This window comes from Melopsittacus undulatus, chromosome 23 (genome assembly GCF_012275295.1).
Source record: "Melopsittacus undulatus isolate bMelUnd1 chromosome 23, bMelUnd1.mat.Z, whole genome shotgun sequence".
Lineage (NCBI taxonomy): Eukaryota > Metazoa > Chordata > Aves > Psittaciformes > Psittaculidae > Melopsittacus > Melopsittacus undulatus.
Genome location: NC_047549.1, coordinates 1,240,180 through 1,253,354, shown reverse-complemented (window position 1 = coordinate 1,253,354; position 13,175 = coordinate 1,240,180). Strand labels below are relative to the sequence as shown.

General features: G+C 62.2%; 1 protein-coding gene across 1 annotated transcript; it reads left to right on the top strand.

Moving 5' to 3' along the window:
• Positions 1 to 10,273: 10,273 nt before the first annotated feature.
• On the top strand, positions 10,274 to 12,861 carry LOC117437592 (actin cytoskeleton-regulatory complex protein PAN1-like). The gene is made up of 6 exons (XM_034072103.1): positions 10,274 to 10,279; positions 10,721 to 10,863; positions 11,358 to 11,505; positions 12,045 to 12,140; positions 12,482 to 12,539; positions 12,755 to 12,861. Exons 1-6 carry the CDS (start codon positions 10,274 to 10,276, stop codon positions 12,859 to 12,861), a joined length of 558 nt encoding a protein of 185 aa, XP_033927994.1.
• The last annotated feature ends 314 nt before the right edge of the window (positions 12,862 to 13,175 follow it).

Genomic DNA, 13,175 nt, shown 5'->3' with positions numbered 1-13,175 from the left:
GCCCCAAAATCCCAGGAGTTCACCCCAAAAAAGGCCTCTTGGAGCCCCAAATCCCTGAGTTTTGCCCTAAAATCCTGGGAATTCACTGCGGAAATGGGCTGGGACCCAAAAAGCCTCAAATTCACCCCAAAAATTCCCTCTGGAACCCAGAAGCCTGGAAATTGGTCCCAAAACCTTGAAAATTCACCCCCAAAATGTGCTGGGAGCCCAAAAACCATCGAATTCACCCCAAAAAACCCACTTGGCCCCAAAACCCCTCAGATTCAGCCCAAAATCACCTCCCCCCCCATCAATAACCACAAGGGGGGGGAGGGGCTCAGGGGCTCCTTTATTTGACCCCGGGGGGGGGGGGGAGGGAGGGGGGAGGGGCCGGAAGGTTCCATTGATGAGGGGGGAGGGGCCGGAAGGTGGCGGCTTCAGGGGGCGCTCCTGAGCTGGGGGGGGAGGTCCCATTGAGCCCCCATTGACCCCCATTTAGTCCCCATTGAGCCCCATTGACCCCCATTCAGTCCCCACTGAACCCCATTGACCCCCATTGAGTCCCATTGACCCCCATTGAGTTCCCACTGATCCCCATTGAGCCCCCATTGAGCCCAAATGACCCCCATTGAGCCCAAATGACCCCCATTGAGCCCCATTGACCCCCATTGAGTCCCCATCGAGCCCCATTGAGTCCCCATTGAGCCCCATTGAGTCCCCATCGAGCCCCATTGAGTCCCAGTGAGCCCCATTGCCCCATACCTGGCACTGGAGGGCAGCACTGGAGCTGGGGGGGGCAGGAGGGGGCCGTGGGGCAGCTGGGGGGGAGGCAGCAATAAGAGGGGGTCATAGGGGGATCTATGGGTTCCTATGGGTCTCTATGGTCTCTATGAGTCTCTATGGTCTCTATGGGTCTCTATGGGTCTCTATGGTCTCTATGGGTCTCTATGGGTCTCTATGGTCTCTATGGGTCTCTATGGGTCTCTATGGGTCTCTGTGGGTCTCTATGGGTCTCTATGGTCTCTATGGGTCTCTATGGGTCTCTATGGGTCTCTGTGGGTCTCTATGGGTCTCTATGGTCTCTATGAGTCTCTATGGTCTCTATGGGTCTCTATGGGTCTCTATGGGTCTCTGTGGGTCTCTATGGGTCTCTATGGGTCTCTATGGGTCTCTATGGTCTCTATGGGTCTCTATGGGTCTCTATGGGTCTCTATGGTCTCTATGGGTCTCTATGGGTCTCTATGGTCTCTATGGTCTCTATGGGTCTCTATGGGTCTCTATGGGTCTCTATGGGTCTCTATGGTCTCTGTGGGTCTCTATGGGTCTCTATGGGTCTCTATGGGTCTCTATGGGTCTCTATGGTGCTGTCCCCTCACCTGTGCGCCCATGCACGAACCAGACCCCCCCGACCAGAGCTGCTCCCACCACGAAGGCCCCAAAGGAAACGGCAGCGACGACCTCGGGGGGGACCTGTGGGTCTGGGGGGGGAAGGGGGCAAAGGGGGGGCAATGATGGAGCCCCCATTGCCCCCCATTACCCCCCATTGCCCCCCATTGCCCCTTCCCATTGCCCCCATTGCCCCTCCCCATTGCGTCCCCATTGCCTCCTCATTGCCCCTTCCCATTGCCCCCCCATTGCCTCCCCATTGCCTCCTCATTGCCCCACCATTGCCCCCCATTGCCCCTTCCCATTGCCCCCCCATTACCCACCATTGCCCCCCCCATTGCCCCCCATTGCCCCTTCCCATTGCCCCACCATTGCCCACCATTGCCCCCCATTGCCCCTTCCCATTGCCCCACCATTGCCCCCATTGCCCCTTCCCATTGGCCCCCATTGCCCCCCCATTGCCCCCCCCATCTCTCACCCTCCGGGGGGGGCTGGGGCCGGTTCCGTTGCGGGGGGGGTGGGGGGAGGCGCAGCACGGGGGGGGGAGGTGGGAACGGCAGCGGGGGGGCACCTGCGGGGGGAGGGGGTTATGGGGGGGGGGCGGATCCGTGTCCGGGTGTTCCCAGTATTCCCAGTGTGGGGTATGGGGTATCCCAGTATTGCTGCTATTCCCACTATTCCCAGTGTTGGGATTGGCTGTTCCCGGACCTGTTCCCCCTCCCCGCTCCGGTCCCAGGGTCACCACCATTGGCCTGGACACGGTTCGCAGGGCGGGGCCTGGGCCTGGGCGGGGCCGGGGGGCGGGGCCTGACCCTGAGGCTCCGCCCCCTCGGCGGGAGCAGCAGCTGGAGCCACACTGGGGGCAGGAACGGGAACGAGGCTCAAGCGGTGACCTCGGATCCATCCCGATCCCAATCCATCCCAATCCCACTGCATCCCAATCCCACTGCATCCCATCCTGCTCCATTCCCTATTCCCATTCCCATCCCCATTCCCATCCCATCCCATTCTCATTCCCATCCCCATTCCCATTCCCATCCCCATTCCCGTCCCCATTCCCATCCCCATTCCCATTCCCATCCCCATCCCCATCCCCATTCCCATCCCCATCCCATTCCCATCCCCATTCCCATTCCCATCCCCATTCCCATTCCCATCCCCATTCCCATCCCATCCCCATCCCCATCCCCATCCCCATTCCCATCCCCATTCCCATCCCCATTCCCATCCCATCCCCATTCCCATCCCATCCCATCCCATCCCATCCCATTCCCATCCCATTCCCATCCCATCCCCATTCCCATCCCATTCCCATCCCATCCCATCCCATCCCCATTCCCATCCCATTCCCATCCCATTCCCATCCCCATTCCCATCCCATCCCCATCCCCATCCCCATTCCCATCCCCATTCCCATCCCCATTCCCATTCCCATCCCCATTCCCATCCCCATTCCCATCCCATTCCCATCCCATTCCCATTCCCATTCCCATCCCATCCCATTCCCATCCCATCCCCATCCCATTCCCATCCCCATTCCCATCCCCATTCCCATCCCCATTCCCATTCCCATCCCATCCCCATTCCCATCCCATCCCCATTCCCATCCCATCCCATTCCCATCCCATTCCCATCCCATTCCCATCCCATCCCCCCCTTACCGTTCTCCCATTCCCATCCCATTCCCATCCCATCCCATTCCCATCCCATTCCCATCCCATTCCCATCCCATCCCCCCCTTACCGTTCTCCCATTCCCATCCCATCCCCATCCCCATCCCATCCCATTCCCATCCCATCCCATCCCATTCCCATCCCATCCCCATCCCCATCCCCATTCCCATCCCATCCCCATCCCCATCCCCATTCCCATCCCATTCCCATCCCATCCCCCCCTTACCGTTCTCCCATTCCCGTTCCCTGCTGCCTCCCGGCAGAGCCGGACGCGGCAGTGCAGGAACTGGAGCGGCTCCGGGAAGCGGGGGGGGAGGCGGAAGGAGCGGAACAGCCGCGGCCGTGCCCGGCTCCCGCCCGCAGAGCCGCACCCCCCCCGCAGCACCACGAGCGGCCGCGGGGGCGCGCCCGGAGGGGGGGGGGGCGCCGGGGACGAGCGCGGGGACACGAAACAGAGACGGAGGCAGAAGGAGAGAGAGGGGGGGGCGCGGGAGAGGGAGAGCTGGGGGGGGAGGGGGGAATGGGGTTAATGGGGTTAATGGGGGGAATGGGGTTAATGGGGTTAATGGGGTTAATGGAGGCAATGGGAATGGGGTTAATGGGGTTAATGGGGGGAATGGGGTTAATCGGGGGAATGGGGTTAATGGGGGGCAATGGGAATGGGGTTAATGGGGTTAATGGGGGGAATGGGGTTAATCGGGGGAATGGGGTTAATGGGGGGCAATGGGAATGGGGTTAATGGGGTTAATGGGGGGAATGGGGTTAATCGGGGGAATGGGGTTAATGGGGGGCAATGGGGGACAATGGGTTTAATGGAGGCCAATGGGGGACAATGGGGTTAATGGGGGGTAATGGGGTTAATGGGGGGCAATGGGAATGGGGTTAATGGGGTTAATGGGGGGCAATGGGAATGGGGTTAATGGGGTTAATGGGGGGCAATGGGAATGGGGTTAATGGGGGGAACAGGGGGCGAACGGATCGGGGTGATGGGGGGGGCACAAACGCCCACGTGGAAGGGGGGAATCACATGTGGGGGGGGGTGTGTGTCACGTGGTGGGGGGGTCACGTGGTTGGGGGAGGTCACGTGGTGGGGGGGTCACGTGATTGGGGGAGGTCACGTGGGTGCCCACCTGCACGTACACGCGCCCCCCCGCGGGCACCGCACGTGGTCCTGGTGCTGGCGGGAACTGGGGGGAGGCGGAAACGTCCAATCGGAGGCGAGGGGCGGGGCAGCGGGGCTGGAACACGTGACCACCGTGACCCCACCGTGACCCCGGTAACCCCTGCGTGACCTCAGTGATCCCTGCATGACCCCATGCCGTCCTACCCACCCAATAACCACTGTAACCTCTGCGTGACCCCAGTGACCCTGCAGTGACCCCCCAATGACCCCAGTGACGCTCCATGACCCCACAGTTACCTCAGCAACCCCAGCGTGACCCCAGTGACCCCCTGTGACCCCGCTGTGACCCCCGTTACCCCCATGTGTCCCCAATGTGATCCCACACTGACCCCTCCATGACCCCAATGTGACCTTAGTGACCCAACACTGACCCCGTGACATCAATGTGACCCCACATTGCCCCCCCGTGACCCCACTCACCCCAGGCCGGCCCCCGCTGCAGCTCCCATTGGAGGCCGGACCCGGCTCAGACCAAGGCCAAGTAGGGGGAGGGCCTGGGGGGGGGAGAGGGAGACCCCCATAGAGACCCTCCTGTGTCCCCCCCATTACCCCCATTACCCCATTACCCCATTACCCCCATTACCCTCATTACCCCATTACCCCCATTACCCCATTACCCCCATTACCCCTATTACCCCATTACCCCCATTACCCCCATTACCCCATTACCCCCTTACCCCCATTACCCCCATTACCCCATTACCCCCATTACCCCCTTACCCCCATTACCCCCATTACCCCCATTACCCCCTTACCCCCATTGACCCCATTACCCCATTACCCCATTACCCCCATTACCCCATTACCCCCATTACCCCATTACCCCCATTACCCCATTACCCCATTACCCCCATTACCCCATTACCCCCATTACCCCCATTACCCCATTACCCCATTACCCCCATTACCCCATTACCCCCATTACCCCATTACCCCATTACCCCCATTACCCCATTACCCCCATTGTCCCCATTACCCCATTACCCCCATTACCCCCTTACCCCCCATTACCCCATTTCCCCCATTACCCCCATTACCCCATTACCCCCATTACCCCCATTACCCCACTGCCCCCATTACCCCCATTACCCCCTTACCCCCATTCCCCCCATTACCCCCTTACCCCCATTACCCCCATTACCCCCATTACCCCCATTACCCCCATTACCCCCATTACCCCCTTACCCCCATTACCCCCATTACCCCATTACCCCATTACCCCCATTACCCCATTACCCCCATTGTCCCCATTACCCCATTACCCCCATTACCCCATTACCCCCATTACCCCATTTCCCCCATTACCCCCATTACCCCATTACCCCCATTACCCCATTGACCCCATTACCCCATTACCCCCTTACCCCCATTACCCCCATTGACCCCATTACCCCCTTACCCCCATTACCCCCATTACCCCATTACCCCCATTGTCCCCATTACCCCATTTCCCCCATTTCCCCCATTACCCCATTACCCCCATTACCCCCATTACCCCCATTACCCCATTACCCCCATTACCCCATTACCCCCATTACCCCCATTACCCCCATTACCCCCATTGACCCCATTACCCCCTTACCCCCATTGTCCCCATTACCCCATTACCCCCATTACCCCCATTACCCCCATTACCCCATTACCCCCATTGTCCCCATTACCCCATTACCCCCATTACCCCCATTACCCCATTACCCCCATTGTCCCCATTACCCCCATTACCCCATTACCCCATTACCCCCATTACCCCATTACCCCCATTACCCCATTACCCCATTACCCCCATTACCCCATTACCCCCATTACCCCATTACCCCCATTACCCCCATTGCCCCCATTACCCTCATTACCCCATTACCCCCATTACCCCCATTACCCTCATTACCCCATTAACCCCATTACCCCATTACCCCCATTACCCCCATTACCCCCATTACCCCATTACCCCATTACCCCCATTGTCCCCCAGCCCCACCTATGGGCCCCCCCTCCGGCACCAGCAGCAGCAGCATCAGAACGAGGCTGGGGGTGGGGGGGCTCCGGGTCGGTTCCATCACGGGGGGGGGGGGGTCCCGGTTCCTCCACAGCTGCTCCGGTCCCGGTGCCGTCGGTCACGTGATGCCCCCCCCGCCCCCACCTCCCCCCCCCCTCGTGGCCTCGGTCTCCCCGGTGACACCGGCTCGGCCTTGTGACGTCAGCAGGGGGCAACCCACGCGCCAGCCCCGCCCCCCCCCCCGATGGTCCCCATGGCAACAGACATTATAGACCATAATATACATGTACAGACTGTGCTATAGACATTATAGACCATAATATACATGTACAGACTGCGCTATAGACATTATAGACCATAATATACATGCACAGAGCTGCTCTATAGACATTAGAGGCCTTTATTATGTCCATCATAGGCCATTCTATACATTATGGACCTTATATACATATATAGGGAGCGAACCCCCCCTATAGACCCCATTTAAAGCCTCCTGGGCCCCAACACAGCCACGTGGGCTCCAGACGCCACATCCAAGATGGCGACCCCCTTAACTGCCCCTGGGCGCCGCCATCTTGGTTATGGCGACTCCCTACCCGTGACTCGGATGGGCTCCGCCATCTTGGCTACGGCGGGCAGCCAATCAGCACCCGAGCATCTGGTTGCCATAGCGACGGGGGGAGGGGCATTGGGAGGCTGGAGCCGGGAATACACGTGCGTGTGGGGCTGGGGGGGTACTTGGGGGTCCCAGGGGGGGTATTTGGGGTCTCAGGGGGGTATTTGGTGTCCCAGGGGGGTATTTGGGGTCTCGGGGGGGTATTTGGGGTTCCCAGGGGGTATTTGGGGTTCCCAGGGGGGTATTTGGGGTTCCCAGGGGGGTATTTGGGGTCCCAGGGGGTATTTGGGGTTCCCAGGGGGGTATATGGGGTCTCGGGGGGGGTATATGGGGTCCCAGGGGGGTATTTGGGGTTCCCAGGGGGGTATTTGGGGTCCCAGGGGGGGTATTTGGGGTCTCGGGGGGGTATTTGGGTCCCAGGGGGGGTATATGGGGTCTCAGGGGGGTATTTGGGGTTCCCAGGGGGGTATTAGGGGTCTCGGGGGGGGTATTTGGGGTCCCAGGGGGGTATTAGGGGTCTCGGGGGGGGTATTTGGGGTCTCGGGGGGGTATTTGGGGTCTCGGGGGGGGGTATTTGGGGGTCCCAGGGGGGTATATGGAGTCCCAGGGGGGTATTTGGGGTTCCCAGGGGGGTATTTGGGGTCTCAGGGGGTATTTGGGGTCCCAGGGGGGTATTTGGGGTTCCCAGGGGGGTATTTGGGGTCTCAGGGGGTATTTGGGGGTCCCAGGGGGGTATTTGGGGTCTCAGGGGGGTATTTGGGGTCTCGGGGGGGGTATTTGGGGTTCCCAGGGGGGTATATGGAGTCCCAGGGGGGTATTTGGGGTTCCCAGGGGGGTATATGGAGTCCCAGGGGGGTATTTGGGGTTCCCAGGGGGGGTATTTGGGGTCCCAGGGGGGGTATTTGGGGTCTCGGGGGGGGTATTTGGGGTCCCAGGTGGGTATTTGGGGTCCCAGGGGGGGTATTTGGGGTCTCGGGGGGGGTATTTAGGGTCCCGGGGGGGGTATTTGGGGTTCCCAGGGGGGTATTTGGGGTTCCCAGGGGGGGTATTTGGGGTCCCAGGGTGTATATGAGCCCCTGACCCCCCCAGTTCCCCCCTTCCAGGCTCCCCCATGGCCCCCCCTCGCTGCCCCCTCCCACCGCTGCCCAGGGGGCGGAGCCAAGACCCAGGTAAGGGGGGGGGTGGGATGGGGGGGGTGGGGGGGTGGCTGCTATTTGAGGTCATTGACCCCACGCCCCCCCCCAGGACCCCCCCTGACCCCGCAGAGGCTGCAGCGTGACCCGGCGGTGAGGTCATGACCCCGAGCCCCCCCCTCCCATCCCCCCCCCCCCCCATTGACACCCCCGGGCCTGCAGGCGGCGCTGCGGGGGGGGCTGGGCCGGCTGCGCATGCGCACTGAGGAGGCGGCGCGGGTGGCGGCGCTCTACCGCCGCCTGGTGGCGCACCTGCAGGTACTGCACTGCGGCGACCCCTGGCGGACGGGAGGGGACATTGGGTCCTATGGGGTTCTATGGGGGGGGTCACATTGGGGGGTCCCATTGGGGGGATCCCATTGAGGGGGTCCCATTGGGGTTCCTTTTGGGGGGGGGTCCCATTGGGGGGTCCTATTGGGGGGTCCCATTGGGGGGATCCCATTGAGGGGGTCCCATTGGGGTTCCTTTGGGGGGGTCCCATTGGGGGGTCCCATTGGGGGGATCCCATTGGGGGGATCCCATTGAGGGGGTCTCATTGGGGGATCCCATTGAGGGGGTCTCATTGGGGTTCCTTTGGGTGGGGGTCCCATTGGGGGGTCCCATTGGGGGGTCCCATTGGGGTTCCTTTGGGTGGGGGTCCCATTGGGGTGTCCCATTGGGGGGATCCCATTGAGGGGGTCTCATTGGGGTTCCTTTGGGGGGGGGTCCCATTGGGGGGTCCCATTGGGGGGATCCCATTGAGGGGGTCTCATTGGGGTTCCTTTGGGTGGGGGTCCCATTGGGGGGGTCCCATTGGGGGGTCCCATTGGGGTTCCTTTGGGTGGGGGTCCCATTGGGGGGGTCCCATTGGGGGGATCCCATTGGGGGGTCCCATTGGGGGGTCCCATTGGGGGGTCCCATTGGGGTTCCTTTGGGTGGGGGTCCCATTGGGGGGTCCCATTGGGAGGATCCCATTGAGGGGGTCTCATTGGGGTTCCTTTGGGTGGGGGTCCCATTGGGGGGTCCCATTGAGGGGGTCTCATTGGGGTTCCTTTGGGGGGGTCACATTGAGGGGGTCCCATTGGGATCCCTTTGGGGGGTGTTCCCATTGGGGGGATCCCATTGGGATTCCTTTGTGGGGTGTCCCATTGCTGTCGTGGGGGGTCCAATTGGCTCCCATTTGGGTCCCATTGGCTTTCCATTGAGGTCCCACTGAGATCCCATTGAGCTTCCATTGGGGTCCCTTTGGAGGGGTTCCCATTGGCTCCCATTGGGTTCCATTGGCTCCCATTGGGTTCCATTGGTTCCCATTGGGTTCCATTGGGTTCCATTGGGTTCCATTGGTTCCCATTGGGTTCCATTGGCTCCCATTGGGTTCCATTGGCTCCCATTGGGTTCCATTGGCTCCCATTGGGGGTCCCACTCCTGTATCTGGTCTCCCCCCCCCAGACCGAAGCTGTGGCTCAGAGGGGGCAGCTCCAGGCGCTGGAGACGGAGCTGAGGGAGCGACGGCGGCGGCTGCGGGACCTGCGTGCGGGGCAGGTGGGGCTGTGGGGCACAGTGGGGTCTATGGGGCACAATGGGGTCTATGGGGCACAATGGGGTCTATGGGGCACAGTGGGGTCTATGGGGCACAGTGGGGTCTATGGGGCACAATGGGGTCTATGGGGCACAGTGGGGTCTATGGGGCACAGTGGGGTCTATGGGGCACAATGGGGTCTATGGGGCACAGTGGGGTCTATGGGGCACAATGGGGTCTATGGGGCACAGTGGGGTCTATGGGGCACAATGGGGTCTATGGGGCACAATGGGGTCTATGGGGCACAATGGGCGCTATGGGGCACAGTGGGGTCTATGGGGCACAATGGGGTCTATGGGGCACAATGGGCGCTATGGGTCACGGTGGGTTCTTGTCTCAGCGCCGGTACCCACAGGGGGGGTTGCTCCGGGAACTGGAGGAGGAACCAGAGCAGGACCCACAGATGCCGGTACCGGGGGGGCACTTGTGGGTCTGGGGGGTGGGGGGGTATCACGTGGTTCCGCAGGTCACGTGGTTCTCCCCCCCCCACAGCTCCTCCCTCCCTGTGAGTCCCCGGACACGGACCCAGAGGAGGGGGGGGCCCCCACAGAGAGCACCCCCGAGGCCCCGCCCCCGGAGCAGGCCCCGCCCCCTGCCCCAGCGAGGCCCCGCCCCCGAGACCTCCCCAGCAGCAGGACACAGGTGAGACCCCCAAGTGACATCACGTGACGCTGGGTCCATGACCCACATCTATGGGTGTCTCTATGGTCTCTATAGTCTCTATGGGTGTCTCTATGGTCTCTATGGGTGTCTCTATGGTCTCTATGGTGTCTCTATGGGTGTCTCTATGGTCTCTATGGTGTCTCTATGGTCTGTATGGTCTCTATGGTCTCTCTATGGTCTCTATGGTCTCTATGGTGTCTCTATGGTCTCTATGGTCTCTATGGTCTCTATGGTCTCTCTATGATCTCTATGGTCTCTATGGTCTCTCTATGGTCTCTATGGTCTCTCTATCATCTCTATGGTTTCTATGGTCTCTATGGTCTCTATGGTCTCTATGGTCTCTATGGTGTCTCTATGGTCTCTATGGTCTCTCTCTATGGTCTCTCTATGATCTCTATGGTCTCTATGGTCTCTATGGTCTCTATGGTGTCTTTATGCTCTCCCCCTCTCTCCCCCTCCCCCCGTTGCTCCCCCAGCGCTGTCCCCGCCCCTCCCCTCCCCCCCCGCTGGGGTCACTCTCGGCCGCTCAGGATCGGGCCCTTCGGGAGCTGCGCTCGGAGGTGGCGGCGCTGGAGCAGCGGCTGCAGGAGCTCAGGCACCGCGGGGGGCAGCCCAGCGGGTGCGGGGGGGCCATGGGGGGGGCGTTATGGGGGCCTATGGGGGTCCTTATGGGGGTCCCTATGGGGGTCCTTATGGGGGTCCTTATGGGGGCCTATGGGGGGTCCCTATGGGGGCCTATGGGGGGTCCTTATGGGGGTCCCTATGGGGGGGTCCCTATGGGGGGTCCTTATGGGGGTCCCTATGGGGGGTCCCTATGGGGTGGTCCCTATGGGGGCCTATGGGGGGGTCCCTATGGGGGTTCCCTATAGGGGGGTCTCTATGGGGTCCCTATGGGGGTTCCCTATGGGGGGGTCTCTATGGGGTCCCTATGGGGGGTCCTATGTGGGGGGTCTCTATGGGGTCCCTATGGGGGTTCCTATGGGGGGGGGTCTCTATGGGGTCCCTATGGGGGTTCCCTATGGGGGGGTCTCTATGGGGTCCCTATGGGGGTTCCCTATGGGGGGGTCTCTATGGGGTCCCTATGGGGGGTCCCACGTGTGGGTCCCGGGGCAGGTCCCGCCGTGGGGCAGAGCGGCTGCAGCGGCGCCTGCAGGAGGCAGAGCGGGGCCGGGATCAGGCCCATAGGGACCTGGAGGAGCTGAGCAGGAGCCTGGAGAGTGGAGCTGTGGGGCTGGGGCTGCTGCTGGAGCGGATGGGGCTGGTGAGGGGGGGGGCATGGGGCAGGGGGTGTGGCTATGGGGCAGGGGGTGGGGCTATGGGGCAGGGGTGTGGCTATGGGGCAGGATGTGTGGCTATGGGGCAGGGGGTGTGGCTATGGGGCAGGGGGTGTGGCTATGGGGCAGGGGGTGGGGCTATGGGGCAGGGGGTGGGGCTATGGGGCAGGATGTGTGGCTATGGGGCAGGGGGTGTGGCTATGGGGCAGGATGTGTGGCTATGGGACAGGGGGTGTGGCTATGGGGCAGGATGTGTTGCTATGGGGCAGGGGGTGGCACTATGGGGCAGGATGTGTGGCTATGGGGCAGTGGTTGGGGCTATGGGGCAGGATGTGGGGCTATGGGGCAGGGGGTGTTGCTATGGGGCAGGGGGTGTGGCTATGGGGCAGAGGGTGTGGCTATGGGGCAGGGGGTGTGGCTATGGGGCAGTGGTTGGGGCTATGGGGCAGTGGTTGGGGCTATGGGGCAGGGGGTGTGGGGCTATGGGGCAGGATGTGGGTCCCCCCATGGCCGCTGTGGGTCGCAGCAGGATCATCAGCGCCCCCTGGCGGTGCCGCAGCTCCTTGCACGGGCGCGGGCTGGGATCGAGGCTCTGCGTCAGGGTGGGCGGGGCCAGAGGAGAGCTCCGCCCCCTCCACCCCCCAGCGCTCCCCCCCAGGGGAGGGGGGGGGGGGGGCTGGGCTGTTGTGGGGGTCAATGGGGCTCAATTGGGATCAGTGGGGATCAATGGGGTCCATGGGGGGCAATGGACGGGATCAATGGGGGGCAATGGGACTCAATGGGGGTCAAGGGAGGGCAATGGCAGCCAATGGGGATCAACGGGAGTCAATGGGTGTCAATGAAGGCAATGGTGATCAATGGGAGTCAATGGGAGTCTTTGGGGGTCATTGGGACATAATGGGGGTCAATGGGATCATTGCGGCTGTTCAGGGGCCCTGACCCACTTTGGGGTCCCCCCCACAGCTGCAGCACGAAGACCCCGACACTGAGGACCCCACGGAGCTGCCCCATAGCTCAGATGGTGAGGGGGAGGATGGGCATTATGGGTTCTCTGGGGCACCCAGGGGGCTCAGTGGGGCTCTACGGGGCCCTACAGGTCGCTATGGGGCTCTATGGGGCTCTATGGTGTGCAATAGGGCACTATGGGGCTCTATGGTTCTCTATGGGTCTCTATGGGTCTCTATGGGGCTCTATGGATCCCTATGAGGCTCCATGGGCCTGACCCTGTCCCCCCAGAGGATGGCCCCGCCCCCCCCGCGGCCCCGCCCACCCGCGCCGCCATCAAGAACCAATCCCGGCTCCTGCTGGAGGGGCGGGGCCCCGAGAGACCCCGCCCCCTGTGACCCCTGAGTGACCTCGGACTGACCCCGGAGTGACCTCGGAATGATTCCAGAGTGACCCTGGACTGACCCCCCCCCCATGACCCTGGAGTGACCCCAGAGTGACCCCGTTGCCCCCTGCTGGCCCCGCCTCCCCTCCAAGACACCAGCGCTATGACGTCATCAGTGACGTCACCGCATCCATGACGTCATCTTTATTCACCGCCCGGAGCTCCAATGGGGGCGGAGCCCGGCGGAGACCACGCCCCTCTGCGAGCCACGCCCCCTCCAGTGCAAGCCCCTCCCCTTTGTAAGCCACGCCCCTCCCATTGTGAACC

Bases quoted from the DNA above. Each gene is read 5' to 3' on its own strand.
- LOC117437592 (XM_034072103.1), top strand. The intron at 12,141-12,481 runs GCTCCGCCCCCT...TCCCCCCCACAG, and splicing joins GTGGGCGGGGCCAGAGGAGA to CTGCAGCACGAAGACCCCGA. The intron at 12,540-12,754 runs GTGAGGGGGAGG...CTGTCCCCCCAG, and splicing joins GCTGCCCCATAGCTCAGATG to AGGATGGCCCCGCCCCCCCC.